We start from the raw sequence: 21,687 nt of genomic DNA, 5'->3' as shown, positions 1-21,687 counted from the left end.
GATGGGCCTATTAAACAGACCATTAAATGTTTTATTTTCCTTCTTTAATGCATATTGGGAAGTGTTGTTCCCAAAAGCGCCAAACAAATAAAGTGGATTAGATTCTTAGCAGTGATATAATCAAACTCCTCGATCACATTTCAACATCAGCAGGACAAACCCTCCTCTGCTCCATCAAAGCAATTTACTCTTTTCCAGCAATTAATTCAGCAGTGGATTAATGGCTTCTCGTGTATTTTTAAAGATATCCCTAATTGAAATGCCAAACCAATCCCACGTTGGCTAGTTACAACTTTTTAAAGTGTTAGCCAAATTTCCCAAAGGAGCCACTACATTAAATTGAGGAGCATTACAGAGTAATTGGAAGCTTTTTGCCAGTCCTTATCTCATTTATTGATCACTGGGACAAGAGGCACAGCAAAAGATGTTGTACTTCGTGGGCTACACATTGGACTCTGGAGCAAATGAGCTCAGAGTGGTGTCTCTTTAGACTTCTCAACAGCACAAATTAGTCATGGCAATTGAAAATCACAATCTAAAAGTAGGTTTATGTTTTTTTAAAGGCACAGTGAGGGTAATATGAAACAATATGAATATTTTCAAACCATCGTGAATCACCCCGTTTCCTTTATAGAAGCCCTCTGTTTGAATGCCCCTCTCCGGAGATGTCACTTCCGCCTCAGCACCGTGGACAGCGCCGTCACTGCTCTTTTCATATTGGGCTCGCACACACGGTAGCTCGAGGCGGGGAGCTAAACTTTTGGCAGTAGACCCACGGAAGCGGCATAGCCTTGTATATACACAGTGTGTGCGGGGCATCACGAGCCCGATGCGAAGCGCGGCGCGTCGTTGCGACTGAAATCTCCACGGCGAGAGGCACGGAGCGAGGAAGCCTGACATGAATATGCACAGAAACGATTCCAACGGACACCGCTTTCCGCTACTTGGCCACTGAGGGACCGCGCGCAATAAAAGCATAACAGAACGCGAAGTGCGCTAGAGGCGAAGGGAGGACTGCTGCGCGAGGGGACGTGAAGGGGACTCGATCTGCATGTGAGAGCCACACTGGAGGCAAGAGATGCAGCCAGCGAGCAAGCTCCTCACTCTCGTTCTCCTCGTCTTCGTGGGCACAGAACTCACCCAAGTAGGTCCTTCTTTCTTTTCACGCCATTTTCCCACCCTATGTTTCCAAAGCTCAAGCGACAGGTTAATTGGCTGTGTATCTGTTATGCGATTATGTTGTTACCTCGTTTAAAGAGCCGCCTAAACCAGATTACCAGGCAGGATTACACGACGGGAATATGTATTGCTGAACGGGCGCACCAGCCCCAGCGTGTGCTGTGATGCTCCGCCGTGTAAAAGACAACATACCACCACCAATCTTTTTTAGTGTTAACATCTTAACATCTAGGCTATATCCTTTTTCACATCTGAGCACCACACTTCCAAAGCAATGACTTTTCCCAGCACGAACAATGCCCCGTATAAAGACTTGTGAGATGTGTACAACACAATACTAACGCCTAATGAAGGTAAAATTTGAGCAGGACAACAAGGAGTTCCTCGCATTAAAGCTTGTGTTGCAAAAGACTGTTGCACTAAGCTGCGGGCTGTACAAACCCCCACCACAAGCCCAGAGGAGTGAGAGGAGAAGATGTATTTATTGCCTGGGCCTGCTGCTGTGTATAGGCTTCAGGAGTTTGATGATTTAATTGACCTTGCTTGAGCACACAGTCATATTTCTCTTGTCGCGCCTCCACTGTGAAACCAATAGTCGCTGGTAATTGGGAACTAAGGAAACCAAACATGCCACCTTTAGGTGTCTGTCAATCAATCAATGACTCTGTTTTCTCTGCGTGTTTTGGGAGCACAGGGCATACACATTCTGCTGCGAAAGTAAACGGCGTATGTCCCTTATGTGTGTCAGAGCGCTACTTTGTCAGGAATACAGTCGGCATTGATTTCCAATAATTTATGGCTGTGTATTTGTGTTCAGACAAATTGTTCAAATGGCAACACATTCACGTGGCACACTCAACAGTTTTAGTACGTCTAGTGCAGCTCTATCTCCACTGCTGCAGCACTCATAATATGAACTGGACAGAGCCAAGTGCACAGAAATGCTGACACAATAGAACAATGAGGCAATTGGCCATTGATTGATGTAAGCTATCATTCAGTGCCCCGGTGATGGGGGAGCGGGGACATGTCTGAGAGCCCCTATAGCAGTCAGCTTGGGTGTCATCATGGGTCAGGGTCTTGCTATGCATTGACATTGTTCACATCTGACAACCTCTCAGTGTGTGTCATGCACTTGAAGGTAAGTCGATATTTGCCCTGAGCCTGTCTGTCCACTCCCATACCAGCTGACTAGAAAGCAAGATCCAGATGACAGCCTTTAGAGTCTAGACCATCGAGCACACCGCTGTGGCGCTGAATCGTCTCTGGTATTGTGAAATTTAGATGCATGATGTATGTTCTGTATGTTACATCTCTCTCTACTGGTGAGAGACTTAATATGGAGGAATGCAGGGCCCTCAAAGTCTTTTCTTTACACATTTTTAGTCTCATTTTAGACCTGGTTCCATCCTTGTTAGTATTGTGGTAGCGTGTGTGTTTACAAATAATCATTAATTCATACAGTACTGGAGTGTTTTCAGTATGTTGGCCATGCAGGTCAAGAGCAAGACCACATATGGGCCTGGTGTAGTGTATTTAGATGCAAACCTATTAGGTACAATACTCACAAATATGCCAAACTAACAAGCCGTACCTAAAAAACAAAAGATACGTTTTGGTCAGTTCCATATTGTTTGGTGAATGGGTTCGTGACTGAGTGTTTAGGCAGGAATTGGGGGCTCTTTGACAGGAGGCCTTTCACTACGTCTTAAAGCTTGGTTAACTCAGTGATTTGGGGGCAGATTGATGCTTTAAATGAATTTCTATAGTTTTATTCATACCTATGCAGTAATATAGAGCTTTTCTAGGCGCTCAAACTTACTTTCCAATTTGATGCACTATTCATTCACTTCATACTCATCGGTAGTAAGCTACATAAGTGGCCACAGCTGTTCTTTGGCACACTGGCGACAGCGAGCCGTCGAGTGATCGGGCCCTTCGACTACCGCTCGCAAGCTGCCTGGCATCACCACACAGTCTTGGTTATCCTTTCTTTTTCTTTCTTTAGGTTAGTTTTTATCATCATTACTTATTTGTCTATACTTTGAGAAGCTGCAGACACAGACTCACTTACAGAAACATGTTAGTGCCGTCGAATTCCCTGTGACCCTGCAGCCGTCGCCGGTATCGTCTCCACAACAAGGCTTCTCATTATAAAGCTGCGTATTTAATGTTGAGAAGAAAATACATAAAATAAAGACAGCTACCCTTCCCCCCCCCCCAGCTCATCTAATGACTATATATATAATCAGTAGAACTCCTGTTGTGCACAGCAGCATGGGGTAGGCGCGTTGTTTAATTTCTCTGCCATAACATCTGGCCACTGCCCGCTGATAAGCAGCACAGTAACCGCTTTAATCAGACTCATTCACCTCAGTCCTCATACAGGGAAGAATAGTAAGTAGCCTGAATGGCATCTGTTTCCCTCCTAGTGGCTCCCCTATGGCTGTCAGCCCCCCCATCTTCGAGCCGCACCTCTCAGCTAACACCTGATTAAGCAGATGGTAGACTGCCACAGAACCCCCTTTGACACCGCAAACACAACCTACACACCATCGCTCATAATAATATAGCTTAGTTACCAATTAGTGTGAAGCACCTGGTCGTGGATGCGTTTAGCACCTTGCACTAATCACGCACAACGCATAAACAGAAAGGACGTCGTAATTTTGCCGTGTGCATCTTTCCTGGCGCTCGCTAATGCCTTCAAGGTTACAACAAAGGAGCATTTGGAAAGATTTTGTGAATGCATAGGAACAAGAAAGTAGGGGAATCAATCTGGTTTTATGTGAGAATGTGAGCTGGAGTAAGGGCTGAATTGCAATATGCGGGGTGTGATTGGCAGACGGGCTTGGAGCTATTTATTATTCAGTATGGGCTGGTTGAGCAACGGAGCAACGAGGAAGAGAGCAGAAGAGAAGTAGGTGGTGGAGAGAGACGCTACAATTGTGCACTGGCAGGAGGGAAATGTGATTTTATTACCACCAACATCAAGCCTTTGGTTGTAAAACTGGCTTGTTCCTGGAGTTTTCCGAGTGCGCCGTCACACTTGTTACACTCTGGATACTGCTGAGTTCCAGCCACAAGGGGTCACAAGCCGGAACATGTTTTGTGCCAGTGCCAAACTGTCAAAATCACGCATCAGTTTACAGTTCATGCAAATGAGACAAAATGGAAAATATGATTGTAATTGGCCTATCATTGTTTATGGTCATTTTACACTCGATTACAGTCATTTCTGAATAATGTGTGTGTGTGTTGTAAGTCGACAACATAATGAAAATCCATCAAGGTCAAGAGAGAGGAACATTTGTGCAATTCAGCTTTGTTATTACAGCAGTTTCCTGTAAATCTACCCTTTAAATGTCAGTCATTTCAAAGGCAGGCTGTATAAATTAGGAAAGTTCAAGCAATTGTTTTGACTCAATTGTCCTTTCTTTTAAGTTTGATTATTTTTGTTTTCAAGCAGTAAACACAAAATGATGCATGAATCTTAGTTTTGAAACCTTTATTGTTGAAAATAATAGATATTAGGAGGATTTTGTAAAGAATATAATGTGTCCCATTTGATGTGATATACTCCAAACTTTCTGGATGTATATATTATACTTTATTGTCCCCGTAGGGAAATTTGTCCTCTGCATTTAACCCATCCTTCGATGCCGCTGGGGCAACCCGTAAGGAGCAGTGGTCAACGGCAGTGCCGCGCCCGGGGACCCATCTCCATGATGTAGAGTCAGGCTGATGGTTAAAATCACCTGGCTGGAGGATTCACCTATTGCACATGTTTTTAGTGGTAGGGGAAACCGGAGTACCCGGAGGAAACCTACGCAGACACAGGGAGAACATGCAAACTCCACACAGAAAGGCCCCGTCCTGGTGGGAATCGAACCCGGGACCTTCTAGCTGTGAAGCAGAGGTGCTATCCGCTGTGCTACCGTGCCGCCCATATTATAATATTATTATATTAAATTATAATATACTACAGTATTATATTATAAGAATGGGGATATAGTTCCAGGCATCTGATAGTCTGCATTATAATGTGGTTTTGAGCAGAATATATTTTAAAGGTCTTGTCCTTTCTGTCGATGCTCTCAGGTATTGCTCTGTAAGAATACCTACATGGGGTTCAGTATGGGTCAATATGAATGGTTAAAGATAAGAAAGTAAAAAAAAAACTGCTTTCCAAGACAGTTCTTATGTGGCTTATTACCAAAATATACAATGCATCCAGAAAGTATTCACACTTTTTTTTTTCACATTTTGTTACAGCCTTGTTCCAAAATTGATCAAAAATTGCCGCAAAGCATCAAGGGAAGGTAAAGCCAGTCAAGCAAGCGCTCATTTTGCATGGGTTTCTATGGAGTTACTTCGATAGTAAGTCTTGTTAAGTTTTCTGCGACAAAACATGTTCAAACGCCAAGGAACTAAACACTATACAGCATGCGTCTTAGTTGGGCTAGCAGTCCTCGGAAAAGTCCTGCGTCCGAGAATGATGAGCCGATACTAGCAACGCTCTCAGATGTGGAGTTATCAAGGAAGCAACAACAATGTACAGGAAAGGCCCCAGCAGACCATCTCAACCAACCAGCATGACCACCCAAACGTGGGCGAAAAAGACTCTCAGATCTAAGCCAGTATAACCCTGTATGATATCAGGTCACCTGGAGTCAGCACGTCACCTGAAGTCAGCAGGTCACCTGGAGTCAGCACGTCACCTGGAGTCCGCACGTCACCTGAATGTCTTCTACATTGTTTTACATTTTTGCAGTGTTTTTGTGAGGTTCAGTGGATTTTTTTTTACTGAAAAGAGTCCATACTAGCCATGAAGTGAACTTTTTTTTTTAAGTAAATAAACAAACAGCTTATGATCTTAAGACATTTGAGACCTACCTTCTTCTGAAATACTGAAGAGGCATCAAGAGCCCTGCACTGCACCTGCAGCACAGTGGAGGCGTCGCAAGAGGCGCTACAGGTAATAAAAAAGGGACAAACAAGGAGGTAGCCAGGCAAGACTCACAGCTAAGCAGCACATGCCTTCTATCCCCATTGTTCTGGTTAATGGACATTCACTGGAGAATAAAACTGCTACACTCTTCCCAGAAGATGGTAAAAGACTGTTGTGGCACGGAGGGAGCTGTGCAGGTGGAGCTGACCAGTGCAGGACACCACGCTCTGAAACAGAGACAAACCCAGGAGGCGCTGCATTGTTTCAGAGGTTCATAGGAGCACTACAGGCAGCCAACCTGGTTTCCTCCAGGTCCTCAAATTTCTCCTACCACCAAAACATACTGGTCAGGTTGGCCCACAGTGGTGATGCACTCAGTCGCAGCAGCTCAGACTAATCCAACACCTGAACCTAGGTTTTTGTTGTGTAACTCTACAAAAAAAGGCTGAGTACAGATGAACCGAATGAGGAAACACCATCAGGCGCCATCTGCACCGGCAGCAGCACATCGGCAACAGCCGCAGGGCATCGACAGGGCGCCCAGAGGAGGTGAAGACCCCACCTTCATCTGGCCACCCACAGGACAGCACCCAAACAGCCACAGCCAATCACCACCCCCGAGGCAGAGGAAACATTGGGAGAATGTACAAATATTTATTTATTTAAGATGGGACAGTGCATATTAATTAACATGAGTCCTCAAAGTCCACATGTAAATATGCCAAAGTTAGCCACAATGGCTAATTTTCATCTGTAGTCCCAGGGCAGGTTGCATATAAAAAAAATAAAAGCTATAATGCAAAGGCTACAAATAAAACCGATCAAAAACAGAAGAAGAATCAAATAATGAAATAATACTAAAACAAATAAATACAATTGAAAGATTAGCTTATTGGGAATTATACTATTTTTCCCATTCTTCTTTGCAGATCCTCTCAAGCTCTGTCAGTTTACATGGCCATCACCATGTTTCACCATAGGGATGTTATTTGCCAGGTGACACTGGGTTTGCTCCAGACGTGATGCTTGACATTCAGGCCATATAGTTCTGTCTTGGTTTCATCTGATCAGAGACTCTTGTTTCTCGTGGTCTGAGAGGCGTTGAGGTGCCTTTTGGCAAACTCCTGGTGGGTTGTCATGTTTTATTGAGGAGAGGCTTCCATCTGGCCACTCTAACATAAAGGCCCGATTGGTGAAGTGCTGCAGAAATGGTTGACCTTCCGTAAGGTACTCACATTTCCTCAGAGTAACACTGGAGCTCAGTCAGAATGACCATGGCTCTTCTCCCCCAATTGTTCAGTTTAGACAGACGGCCAGCTCTAGAAAAAGTCCTGGTGGTTTTCAACTTCCTTCATTTGCGAATGATGGACTCTTCGGGACCTTCAATGCTGGAACATTTTTTCTGTGACCTTCCCCAGATCTGTGCCTCAATATAAACCTTTCTGTTGTCTAGACAAGTCCTGTGACTTCAGGACTTGGTCACCGCTCTTACAAGCACTGTCAGCTGTGGGACCTTTTAGAGACAGGGCCATGTACATTTTAAGGAAACAGAAATAAGAGACAAATAAGAGACAGACCATGTTTGCCGATTTCCTCCATCAGTGACAGAAATAGAATTTGATATATATAGCCATGTAAAGTTTAGACAGGAATTATACTGCATTTGGAATACATATGCACTAACTCATAGTTGTTGCATGCAGACATTTGCAGTCAGATTTCATACAATAGCTGTATTTTGTTTAACAGGTTTGACCAACATGAGATATTTGCACTTTTGGCACCGTGGGTCCGAGCTGGTGAGAGCTCCAACTGCACAATCTCTTTAAATGACGAGAGCCGTTGCTCCACACTCAGAGTCTGTCGAAGTTTCCATCGACATGCGATCATCTTTTTAGTGACTGTGAGACCAGCTAGAATTTTGCAGCATTCATGAATATTTCATTTCAAATTGGAAGTGTCATTCAGTCAAAGTAACCTCTGTGTGTGGGGCAATTCTCTTTCCATTAGGTTTGATAGAGCACCATCAACATTTTTACAAAACTGTAAACCGAGGGGCGACTGCCATAGCAAGTGAAGAAAAGTCCCAATGACCTTGTCTGGACTGAAGACGCAGTAGGGGCTGACTTTAAGTTTCATCAGGCGCAATCTCCCTGGGTAGAGATAAGCCCTGTGAACAAACTTAGAGTGAAACATTGGACCAAACACTGGGCCAGTTCCACGCGGAGTGATCTTTCAACTCTATTTTCCAGAGATGTTCAGTAGGCAGTTGTTTATAAGAGGCTTTAGTGACAAGTATAGAGACATGAAACAAGGCCATTGTTTTTTTCTTCACACAAGGCGGCAAGGAGAGGATGGTTTTCTAAAATACATCCCCGTGGGACGCCATGAATGCTTGTATTGGCAAATACAAATAAAACCACGTTGCAGGTAATTTGGAACTTTCCTGCAAGTCACTTAAATTCTCTCATTTTGGTCAATTACTTTGCCTTGCCGTTCCCATGGAGATAAAGAGGCTTGTTTTTCCTGATGAGAATTGACAATACATCTTTTGAACTAAAAGAACTAAATGAAGTCTGCAGCTAAACAGCAACACAGTCCAAACATCTTGCAGGTTGTTTACATGATAATGCAGCGGTTACACTCATATGATTGGCCTACTACACGTTACATCATCACTGGATTATGGTTTTCAGCAAACAAACTATTAACAGCACATTCACTTTCAGCAACGCCGCATTCAGCTACATGATGGCGCCAGAGTCACATGAATGGACAAAAAACAAACCTGGAGCTCGGAGAACGCTCGAGACAGTTCAGTATTAAAGTATTTGGAACTGTGTGGATAGCGCAGATACAAGGTTATTAAACTTCACATTGACTAAAATGACCGTGCATGTTTATTGAATGGGGTTTGAGCTGACGTTGTGTCAGTTTTTCCCACATTCTTCAGGCAGGTGCAGTAGTATGTCATGACCGGGACAGTGGTAGCGGGATGGGTGTACGGTCAATGTAAAGCAGTCAATGGAACACACGTAACCATGAGCAAAACTGACATCACTGAATGAGGAAATGATAAATGGACAGAGGGGTAGAAATGAGTTGCTGGACCCCCTCTTCCCTGCTCTCAGAGCCTGTGGCACTTAATGAGAGCGCGCGCAGAGGAAGGAGGCGGACCGACAAGCGTCGGGCGTGAACCAAATAGTAACTGAGAGCAGAGGAGGAGACAGTGCGCGGAACGACGAGGAAGAGAGAGGAGATACCCACCACCAACTGTGCATCTTCCCCAGTTGGATCACCTTGTTACATTGCATCATTTCGGTCGCACCCGTGCCTCCCTGTGGTGGACATGTCCAAAAAGAAAGCATCTGGACCGGACCCCCGGGTGAAACATCATGGTGCTACGGGCAACCTGACTCGCATCCGAGAAGCTCTAACCTCGGGGGAGTGTGTAGAATGAAAACGGTCTGAAACAAGAAGAAAAGCTGGATAAAAGTCCGATCAGAGTGCCAACATGACGGTGCCGTTGTTGAAAATTGGCGTCGTGCTCAGCACCATGGCGATGATCACCAACTGGATGTCGCAGACCCTCCCCTCGCTGGTGGGGCTCAACACCACCAAGCTGACAGCGGCGCAGGGGGGATATCCAGACCGAAGCACGGGAGTAAGTGCATCATTTGGAACAGAAAAGCGGAATAGCTTTAGGTGCTAAAATAGGAGGGGGGACTTGTCATGAAAATAATGTATCAAAATTAGAAGGTTCCCGTTTGAATATGTACAAACCGGATTATAAAGTAGTTTCCAACTACATATTGTGTCATATCAAACTTATTATGTTCTTAAATTGTTTAATTTCAAGAGTGTTCGACAAGTCCCAGTTTCCGTGAATGGGAGCCGTCCAGAGCGCCGCTGCTTTGAAGATCGTGTGAAGCGTTCCTTTGTTTCACTGCCGCTACGGGATACGCTTTGTCAGCAGACAATTGTATCACAACTAACTTATTAATTTTTGCTCTTCAGATCATATTCTGAGGCAGCATTCCCCTCACATCAGCCCCCTGTCTTGAGTCTGCTGTAGATGCGTGTGTGTAATTGCCCCTTTTGGATTTGGTCGATTCTCCGCTTGTCACTAATTGAATCATTCAGCAGTTCAGTCTGTTCACTGATTGTTCCTTATCGCTGATGTACATTTCCATCCTGTACAATCAGCACGGATACTATCTTTTCGCAACAGTCAGTCATTCTGTTCCCAGTTCTTCTAATTTGTAAGTTTGGACTGGGGCTATGCAGGACAAAAACTCATCTTGACGTCATCTACGCTACGGCACACTTTCCACTCAGTGCCTTCCCATAGCTACGTATTATATATACATGTATATATATATGTATATCTGCACTGGTTGCTCCTGGTTGTAAAAAATTCCAGACTGATGGTGCAGGAGGGTGGAGCCTGGTAGCTGGTGGCGTCCAGATGGTAATGAATGCAGCACCAGCTTTAGAATTAAGCTGGCACTGTGCAGTTTATGAGCAAATAAATCACCCGCTTGTCCTTGGGTGTGTGTCATTGACCCTAAACATCTTTTGGATAAAGCTCTGGCTGTTTGTTTGTGTTATAAAAATGTGTCCCCTTTTGGTATCAGATATTTGTTCTACATGTTCAATTTGAGACCTACTTTTACCATATTGTTATTTTCTCATTTTTACTTTAGGTCTTGCCAGCCAACCCAGAGGAATCATGGCAGGTGTACAGTTCAGCCCAGGATAGCGAGGGGAGATGTGTCTGCACCGTGGTGGCACCCCAGCAGTCCATGTGTTCTCGGGACGCTCGTACCAAACAACTGAGGCAGCTTTTAGAGAAGGTAATTACAGTTTAACGCCACAGCAGCTCACAACCTCGGCATCAAAGTCACGCACGGCCTCAGAGCCCACCTCTCCATCTGTCTGTTCACACGTTAATACTCTGTGGTCCCACCGCCACCTCTCTGCCCGCCGGACAACAGTAGAATCATACTCTAATGAGCTCTCTGGAAACCTGACCGGCATCATGGGAGACAGACGAATACTCTCATGTACTATACACATCCAACACATATCTAATGATGCAACCCCACTGAATTCCCACTGTGAGAGCAGGCAAGGCCCAGATGACACGAAAAGATTAACATAAAAATTGGGATGATTTGGCTGACGACTGTATTCCATGAACCAAAGTGACGGTAACCTCCTGGTTTATACCAGGCGTGAGGAAAACAAATGTCTTAACAGTATGAGTGCTACACTAACACCATGTGTCTGAGGCCCCTGACTAGTTGGCCTTAGTTCAGTTTGTATGACTCACAGCAAGAAGCCAAAACAACATATTGAAAATCTGTTGCATTTTCATTGCTGCTTCTTTTCCGTCTGCAGCCAAATATTTTACCACGAAAAACGTCATGCATTTGGACTAAGACCATACTTGAATGTTAGAAAGATGTAAAAGATGTAAACGATGTAAAAGCTGTGTGTGTTTTTTTTATATGTATAACATGGCTTCCAGCTACACCAATGATACAGTGCCTAAAGAATCAGCAGTATTTGGACAGTACAATGAAACAAAACACTCCAATTTGGCAAAATAAAAAAAATAAAAAAATGACATCCTGCTGTACGACCCACCAGGTGCAGAACATGACCCAGTCCATCCAGGTGTTGGACCAGCGAACCCAGAGAGACCTGCAGTACGTGGAGAAGATGGAAGTCCAGCTGAGAGGGCTGGAGACCAAGTTCAAGCAGGTGGAGGAGAACCACAAGCAGAACATCGCCAAGCAATACAAGGTACGAGTGCATCGACTGTGTCACAACCTCCCCCATTCTATTTCCATGTCTGTGAATGACACCCACAGTGAATGACACCCACTTTTATCGCACTTAGGTTTATTGCACTGTTTTATACTCTGCACATACTCCATTATCTGCACGCAAGTTCATCTGAATTTCAATCAACACCAACATTGACCATTACCACCTCTAATACTGCTTCAATTCAAACCATTCCCCATTGTAGAGACACAAACGAAACTACAACAGAATAACAGAAGCAATAACAGAATGCAGAGCTACATTTAGACCATGCACGGCGTTACTAACTCGACTACTCGATTTCGGCCAGCATGTCCCTTAGCTAGCCTGTTTTAGCCCATATTGCATGCATCTTCCAACGTTCATCTCAGCATGCATCAAACTCCTTGCTGTAATATTACTCAGTATCTATGTGTGTTTGTCTGTTAGATAGGACAGAAAGATCTAGCCCCTGACAACAGTCTGTCGTTTTCTTGCTTGCAGGGCTAACTTTAAGACATGTAAAGAGAGAGAGCTACAGGGAAGAAGAGGCAGGTCTATTCCAGATTCACCTGAACTGGGCCACAGTACTGAGAATATTTTGGGTGCCCAACAGTTTAATTTTACTATAAGCACCATTCAATACCAGGAAAAACCCTTTACCCTTTGTCCTAAACCAACCCACCACTGATCTTTTTCCTGCATGATACTGCTAATCAAAGTTTTCCATTCAAGCTTTTTTAAACGTAACAATTATTATTATTATTATTATTATTATTATTATTATTATTATTATTATTATTATTATTATTATTATTATTATTATTATTATTACAACTGATGTGATCCGTTTTCTTTTTGCTTTGCTTTTGTCTATGCATATTTGGTTCCTCCACAAATCTATAAAACTCTTTAGACGTACAATTCGAGAACACTTTGTTGTCTGTGACATGTAAAAGCATGTATCCCTTACTACAATGTTGCATTTTAAACAGTGATGACCAATAAAGAGCTTTCCCAATTGTTGTTGGTGTATCGAGGTGCTTGCTTCTTAAAAAAAAACCACTGGTCACTTGCCAAGACGGAGCCAACCTCTCTGCTTTTCCAGCGGCTGTGGTTTGTTTTTTTTATGCTCATACACCTGCACACTACAAAGCACAAAAGACAACACCACACATTATTCATATGGACTCACAGGTGCAGAGCTAGGGCAGAGTTAGAGTAGCCAGGCTTAGACAGGTGTTTTTTATTTTTTCTTTATTTTTTTTTCTTTAACGCATGACACTCAACCGGGCTTATTCTAATCCTTTCAGGCCATAAAAGCGAAAATGGAGGAGCTTAGACCGTTGATACCAGTGTTGGAGGAGTACAAAGCCGATGCCAAATTGGTATTGCAATTTAAGGAGGAGGTCCAGAACTTGACGTCAGTGCTAAGTGAACTTCAGCATGAGATGGGGGCCTATGACTACGAGGAGCTGCACAACAGAGTGTCAAATCTTGAGGAGAGACTCCGAGCATGCATGCAAAAATTAGGTAGGCACAAGAAAGTCCACACACTTTTCACAACATGCCACCGACATCCAACGTGCTGTGAGACAAGAGAGAGACGTCAGGTGTATGTGCAGGTCACACGGACACGCCATTACACTGTCACTCTGGGTTGGAAATACGTAGTTGATCCTGACCCTGGTATGCCAAATGTTCCAGATTTGATGGATTAATTGGTCATATATTAAGTGGTGTTCTAAATTTACACCTAATCCAGAAAAAAACATACTGTATATATTACAGTGAGTAGTAAAAGTCAGTTACTGTAAAATTTATTACACATTGCACCATGATTTTCTATAACTTTGTAGTGTCAGTCCCAAGTCTGATCTATAACCTTTCAAATGTAAATCACTATGATATGTACGGTCATTTTGCTTCTTTAAACACATCTAAACTCACAAACAAACAGAGAAATGTTGTGTCCTCATGCTGCAGGTCTCTATCATGTGCCAGTCCTTTGCTTTTAGCTCCTGTCTTCTCTCTTCACACCTCTGTCTCAGTCCACAGTGCTAATAGATGCACACCCACAAGACACACTAACACTTTGTACTCGCATATCACGGGTATATTGTGTCCCAGTTTCAAAAATCTTTGTGGCGCACATAAAAAGAATCAAATTATGGAAAACAATTTCACAGTTTCTTCAAACATTTGGTGTTCAGTGCACAAAATGGAGTGAAATGTCTTTAACAAGTCCATGTTTTGGAACATTTGGTTGTTAAGATTCAAACAAGTATGCAAGTACGCTTTACCACTTCCACTACTGCTGCCGTGGCCGTTACTACTGATATATTCAGTATATTCAGGATATTACCAATGACACATCTAGGATATATTATTCCAACACCAGCATCACTACCTGCTTTACCTTTGTCATTCTGTTTCTGGTGCATATACTTTAAGATCATACTGTCTCATAGATAGATAGATAGATAGATAGATAGATAGATAGATAGATAGATAGATAGATAGATAGATAGATAGATAGATAGATAGATAGATAGATAGATAGATAGATAGATAGATAGATAGATAGATAGATAGATAGATAGATAGATAGATAGATAGATAGATTAGTTTATGCTTATTAGTAATCCTTCAGCAGTCAAAGCTCTGACTGTTGACGTGTAACTCAGTGACAGAATCTCCTGGTCTCCCTCTTCTCAGTGTATGTGTTTGAAACAACAAGACAAAGGTGAGGTCACGCAGCGAGAAACTGGCTCAGACACGCACCACACGGTGGCTACTCGTTTCATCGACGGCTGTCCAAATGCTCGCTCACATAGTGTGCACGTAGAATTAAGATTACAGGTGACTGATCAAATCTGTTCGGTCAAGGCAGCAACCAGAGCAATGAGAAAGAAAGACAGACAGGTGTTTTTTTGTTCTGTCTTTTACCATAGAGGCTAACCGCCCCGCATACTGTCAGCACACAATAACCTTTCATCAGAAGAATGTGCCGGTACCATGGCAATAACAAACATGCACATGAACATTTTAACACCTGCTGATGCCATGCATTAATAGTCCAGTGTGCTGAACTGCTGACAAATATAGACCATGCCAACTATTTGTCGGATAGTTGAAGCCATCATATGGTCCAAAAATATAGGAAAATATGGTAACGCTTTATAATAAGGGTACATGAATTCATCATGACTTCATGAATTAATTCATTGTAAATTCATGTGAGGTCATGATGCTTACGAATGCTTATGAATACTCTTGAATTCACTCTTGAACTCATTAATGATAACGATGAATTCATCATGATCATGATTAATTATTAGTTGTCATGACTTCATTATGAATGTGCCCCTTAAAATGAAGAGTTGCAACTTTGATAACTTTTTTTATTCATTTATTTAAAAGAAAACTAAAGTTTTTAGATGTAGTGTAAATTTTTAATTTAATAACAATAATGCATTGGATTTATATAGCACTTTTCTGGACACTCAAGATGCTACATTGCATTATTCATTCACTCCATACTCAGTGGTAGTAAACTACAGTTGTAGCTACAGCTGCCCTGGGGTAGACTGACTGATGCGAGGCTGCCAATTTGCACCAGCGGCCGTTCATAGGCAAGGTGGGTGAAGTGTCTTGCCCAGGGACACACTGACAGTGTGCACGTGTGCACCTTGATTCAAACTCCATGTTTATATATGTTATTAAAGCTGCAACGCTTCAGTTTAAGGGGCACTTTCATAATGAATTTTGCTGTTGTTGTTTCTTCAAGAATTCAACATGATTATTATAATCGAGAATTCATCATGACTATGATCAATTAATCATTATCATTAATGAGTTCATTGCTTGAATTAACTGTTAATTCATGAGTATTTCATCATGAAGCATCATGACCTCACATAAAGTCATAATGAAGTAATTCATGAAATGATAATGAATTCATGCATGAATTCATTATCGTTTCATGTACCCTTAAATACCAAATATGGTAAGGCATTTGGTGTATGTAAAAGTATTTGTATGTCCTACTTAAATGAAATAAGTATCAGTTTAGTAGTAGTAGTAGTTATATTTACAATAATAATAATAATTTGAACAAAATCATATGATTATGGCCAATCTAGTCTGAGCAAATGGTGTCATTGTGTCTCACTTTTCCGACTCCAGCAGCAGTATGTGACGTCCATCTACTGACACGAAAAAGAGCAAGCAACAATGAAATAAGTAAATGGACAGAACGCAAACTATTTCCAGTTGTGGTTATTGTTAAGATGATGTAATAAGATGATTTTGCTAATGAATACAAATGAATATATGCTTGATGCTCGGTATAGGGGGTCATTTATCAAGTGTCGGCTCATGTCATTCTCCCATTTGTGACTTGCACAGCATTCTCTCAACTACATATCAGATTTGGGGCTGCCTGTAATACTGCAATCTAGATTTCAAAAGGTAAATTTAGCGCAACATACTCACAAAGCAAGCTATTATGCTATTTGTTTCAGTTTGCACTATTATTATTTAACGTCTGTCTAAATTACGCCTTAAGTTTATTATGAATAACAATTGGTTCATGATCAAAATGAGAAAAACCTTTTAGCGTAAAGTGGCCGGCCTCCTCTTCTGGAAGCTGCAGTTTTACAACAAATTCCTTTAGGGGACAGTACTTTTTCAAAGTGCTTACTTTAGTTTTATGACCCCACATTAATCTTGATCATGTACGTCAAACAATTATTGAAAAAGCATTATAGTTTAAACTCCAGACTAATGGTGTTTGCTCTCGTCGGCTCAGCTCCCATTAGCTTTTGCCTTTCAGTATCCCATCCGCTGAGTATCTGATGCAAAAGCAGGCCAAATGGGGATTAGATCATGTGTGCATCTCCAGACGGCCGATCCATTAGAGACTGCCCCCAAAAAAAGCCGCTGCCCTTTAAAGACATAGGCGTGATTAGGGAAAATAAATAAATAAATCAATGGTCATTGTATTAGTGCGATGGCTAATCCCAGAGAGTTTACATAAGGGAATTGGTCCTGGTTGCAATATCTTGAGACCATGTGTATCACCACGCCTAAACGGAATTGTGCGAAAATGTAATAAAAACTAGCCAAACGGATTGTAAATGCTTTGGCACATGCTTCGGGCAGCGCTGGTTTAAACACAGGCATATGTTCAAATCAGCATGGACACAGATACAGCGAAACTCTTAGGTAACTTCTCAGTTTACAAAGGACAAATGTTCTTATTGAAATGGTGTGTTTCATGGTCTCAAGTTGCTCCATAGCTGATCAGCTTCCGTCATTCTTTTAAACTCTTTCTATTACATATCACTAATGACAAAGTAAAATGAGCCATGGCCAGTCCCACTTGTGAGATTAGCTTATCAGTACGACTCATTAGATCCACGGAGCAATATTAACTCATCAGAACACTCTAATTGACCTTTATGGTGCCGCTCACAGTCTCTGACAAGACTGAACCCCGGTGTCACTGACAAATCTCCATGTAAAACTTTGTATTTCATTTTTGTCTGTGTCTATTAGCGAAGTATAGAGCAGATCTTAGCCACAGGGGAAATGCAACCATATAGAACTCATTTTGTCAAATTCGTATTAACACCTCAATCAACACTAATTAACACTGCAGCAGCATCCGATGGGCACACAGCAGCAGAATGCACAGAGGCGGCGCTTCTCTGCTCCTTCACGCTCCCACCTTGTCACACTGAGGAGTAAAACAGACATTAGCATGTGTGAACAGAATAATGAGCAGGGACTGCAAGTGAGGCAGACATTTATACTGTCACGTCCTTCATGCCCATGTATTCTCTGTCAATAAGTGAATCACAATCAAACTGATTTGGTCGACTTATTTAGGAGGTTTGGGATCTTCAGTCCTGGTGTACGTAGGTAACAAGTATATCGGTAATGAGAATATACTGGACCCTCTCCTGTCACTGCTTCTTTTGCAGCATGTGGCAAACTGACTGGCATCAGCGAACCCATTACTATCAAGACGTCAGGATCTCGGTTTGGCTCTTGGATGACAGATCCACTGGCCCCTGAAGGAGACACACGAGTATGTATACAATATTACAATATTTTACTATCTATCTATCTATCTATCTATCTATCTATCTATCTATCTATCTATCTATCTATCTATCTATCTATCTATCTATCTATCTATCTATCTATCTATCTATCTATCTATCTATCTATCTATCTATCTATCTATCTATCTATCTATCTATCTATCTATCTATCTATCTATCTATCTATCTATCTATCTATCTATCTATCTATCAATCTATCTATCTATCTATCTATCTATTGCAACATAATTGTAACAACAACCAACCACATATTATAATGATTATAATTACATTTCTTGGATCTAAACTTCTTAATGGAAAGCTATTCTTATTTATTTATATTTGATGCACATACTGTATATGTCGGAATAAAGTGGAAATATAGTGTGCTGTTCAATTCAGCACCATGGACAGCAACCATGATGAATGGCCACTGCACTGCAGTGGTTCTCCCATTTCTCACAGCAAGTACTAATCTGGCAAAAAACAGATTGATATTAACAAATAACATTAGCACAGTAGCATTTATCTAGAAAGGCTTTGATTTAAAAATAACAAAACTAAACTAAGAAATGTTGTTCCACAAGATGCATCCAATCTTCCGTCCATTGGCCTATGTGACTTTTTATTCTTTCTGCTCATCTACTAAACTGTTACACATGCCCTTCGGGCTGACAGCTGGAGACCACCTTGATCATAGGTTAAGGTCAGCTCTGACTGTGAAATGTAATAGTCTGGCCTTATATCCTTAACATCGGATTTCCCTAAGCAGAGCAGGGTTTAACAAAGGGCTTTGCTTCCGTCAATCAAATAAGTCAAGTAATACTGTACATGGATTTGAGTGGTAAAGAAGGTACAAGAGGAGATTTATTTTCAGTAAAATTCATGTTGCAAAATGTGCTATTGAAGAAGTAAATGCTACTGTGTACTGTCCAGGAGTTGTATGAGACAGTTCAGTAAAGGCCACACCATAGTTGAGATACAGCATATTTTTAAAGCTAATTGCCATGACAGGTGCAGCCTATGAACATTTGAAATATTTAAGACTTTTATCGTGAACTGCTGACTAGGAAAAGATTTAGCATATTGTAAGGGCAGCTTTCTTTGTAAAAAAGCAACCTATTTTAAAACAGAGAATAAAAGGAGTGCGGGAATATCAAAGAGGCTGACTGAAAGTAACTGACAGGGGCTGAAGGGCCCGCTCCACTTCTTTTCATGTCTGGGCTTCCTCTGCTCAGTTCTTCCTCTGCAGGGTCCACTGAGACCTCCATGTTGATGGGAATGATTCCACACAAAGGCAGGTAGAGGCCTACATGCGTCAGAGTCTCACTACAGCAGAGGAGTGCTTGAGTCTTTGCAGGCAGGGGAGGAGGGGTTGCGTGCCCACCACTGTGGGGGCCAGAGGAACAGAGACTAGGAAGCTGAGACGGGCTTTTATGTGGAATGATGGGCATTATTCCCGCGGGGCAGAGCTTGCCCCATCCTGCGGCTGTCATGCTGACTGTTTGTATTCACAGGCTGCAGAATCCCAGCTTACCAGATCAAGTCTTGGCTCCAACCTAATTGGAATGCTTGCAGAGAGAGTGATTTGATTTATTCTGTTTGTGATCAGCATGTGAGATGCACACATCCTCAAAAGCTTACGTTGGAAATACAATATCATTTTTTCCCCTGGCTGTAGATTCTAGTTTTGTTTTACTGGAGCAGCAGTTGCTCAGTTGGTTGAGATTTTTGCCCACTTACCTGAAGGCTGGTAGGTCAATCCCAGCATGCATAGTAGTGCTGGTGGAGGAGACTCTTCAACCACTAAGATTTTTATTAGGTGTGATAGTGGCCAATTGGGAATAAATAATAAATCAAATTAACAAAATGAATTAATCACTAACTTGTTTAATGAAATATGCTTTACTTAATGCCTTTCTCACTCTTTTTGTTTTGTTTTCATGCGTTCAGGTGTGGTACATGGATGGTTACCATAACAACCGCTTTGTGCGAGAATACAAGTCGATGCATGATTTTATGAATTCCGACAACTTCACGTCACACCGCCTGCCCCACCCCTGGTCCGGGACAGGTCAGGTGGTCTACAACGGCTCCATCTACTTCAACAAGTTCCAGAGCCACGTCATTATCAAGTTCGACTTCCGCACCTCCGCCATCAGCAAGTCCCGGCAGCTGGATCACGCAGGATTCAACAACGCATATCACTACGCCTGGGGGGGCCACTCGGACATAGACCTCATGGTCGACGAGGGCGGTCTCTGGGCCGTCTACGCCACCAATCAGAACGCGGGAAACATTGTGGTCAGTAAGCTTAACCCGAACTCGCTGCAGATCATCAGAACGTGGACAACAAACCACCCCAAGCGGAGCGCTGGAGAGTCTTTTATGATCTGCGGCACACTTTACGTCACTAACGGCTACTCAGGAGGCACAAAGGTCTACTACGCCTACTCGACCAACTCCTCCACATATGAATACATTGACATTGCGTTACAGAATAAGTACTCGCATATATCCATGCTGGACTACAACCCTCGGGATCGAGCGCTCTACGCCTGGAACAATGGCCACCAGGTGCTCTACAACGTCACACTGTTCCACGTGATCCGCTCAGAGGAGCTGTAACCTCAAAGCTTACTCACTGCCTACAAACAATAAGTCAATGTTGTCTATGTAGAGATCTAATATATCCAAAATTATATCAGAACAAAGATACTATTGGCAGATTTTATTTATGAGGAAAAAAAAAATAACTATTGCAACGTGAATGCAAAGTAGATTGAATGTGCATATACAAAAGAGCCAAAGGGTTTCATTCCAAAATACGAGATATAAAGTCATGAGGGAAATGTACCAACTCAAAAAAAAACAAAAAACACTGATGATTGTCAGACTCCTTTGTATATAAACTTGTAACGTTTAATGTTATTCATGGGTTACGTTTTCTAATAGCTGCCATTGTTATTGTGAACTCTTTTTCTTTCTTTTTTTAGATCATTTTGGAATGAAACTCTTTTTTACTGTTTGCCACATAGAAGATGATTGTAGATTAATATATGTATAAAGATTTAAGAAAACATGCCAAAAAGATCAAATCAAACATGTTCAAAAGTGAAAAAATAAATAAAATAAAATCATGCCTTTTTTTATACACTAGAATCTCAACCTCCATGCAGCTGCAGCCTCACCACACGACCTCCCAGCTGGACTCTTGGTCACTGGGGATACAAGGACTATGAACTGTCTCCCTGTGGCTTATGGACATGCAGACAAATGGGAGGCGTTAAGTCTGGTCTGAGGACTTGCAGATGGAAAAAGTCTGTCATATCTTTTTTTTTTTTTCGTTGTTTTTTCTTTTTCTATCAAAATACTGTAGCAAATCCTAAAGTCTGTAGAGAACACAGCAACAATAAGAACATACGCTAAAGACCTGAAGGCACTGACTGTTGATTTTCTTGTGGTAGTGACTTACGTGTGAACAAGGCTTTCTTTGCATGAGTGTTTTCTATCACTCCAGTCTGCTTTTGAATGTCTTTTTGATGTACAATAATTGAACCGAACGGCGGGGGCTAAATTGGGGACACGGAGAAAACACACTAGAGCATGTCAATGAATTACAATATTGGT

At 42.1% G+C, this 21,687-nt stretch overlaps 1 protein-coding gene across 2 annotated transcripts; it reads left to right on the top strand.

The window, feature by feature from the left end:
• Positions 1-690: 690 nt before the first annotated feature.
• Positions 691-21,360, top strand: olfm1b (olfactomedin 1b). 2 transcript variants are annotated; one of them, XM_079581678.1, is made up of 6 exons: positions 691-1,144; positions 10,837-10,986; positions 11,786-11,941; positions 13,258-13,477; positions 17,935-18,041; positions 20,011-21,360. In XM_079581678.1, exons 1-6 carry the CDS (start codon positions 1,079-1,081, stop codon positions 20,683-20,685), a joined length of 1,374 nt encoding a protein of 457 aa, XP_079437804.1. In that variant the 5' UTR covers positions 691-1,078; the 3' UTR covers positions 20,686-21,360. The 2 variants fall into 2 exon arrangements, with proteins under 2 accessions (XP_079437804.1, XP_079437803.1); XM_079581677.1 differs by lacking the exon at positions 691-1,144 and adding an exon at positions 9,241-9,794.
• The last annotated feature ends 327 nt before the right edge of the window (positions 21,361-21,687 follow it).

Source organism: Gobius niger, assembly GCF_951799975.1.
Source record: "Gobius niger genome assembly, chromosome: 2".
NCBI lineage: Eukaryota > Metazoa > Chordata > Actinopteri > Gobiiformes > Gobiidae > Gobius > Gobius niger.
The sequence above is the reverse complement of the archived record's forward strand: the minus strand, read 5'-3'. Positions and strand labels throughout refer to the sequence as shown.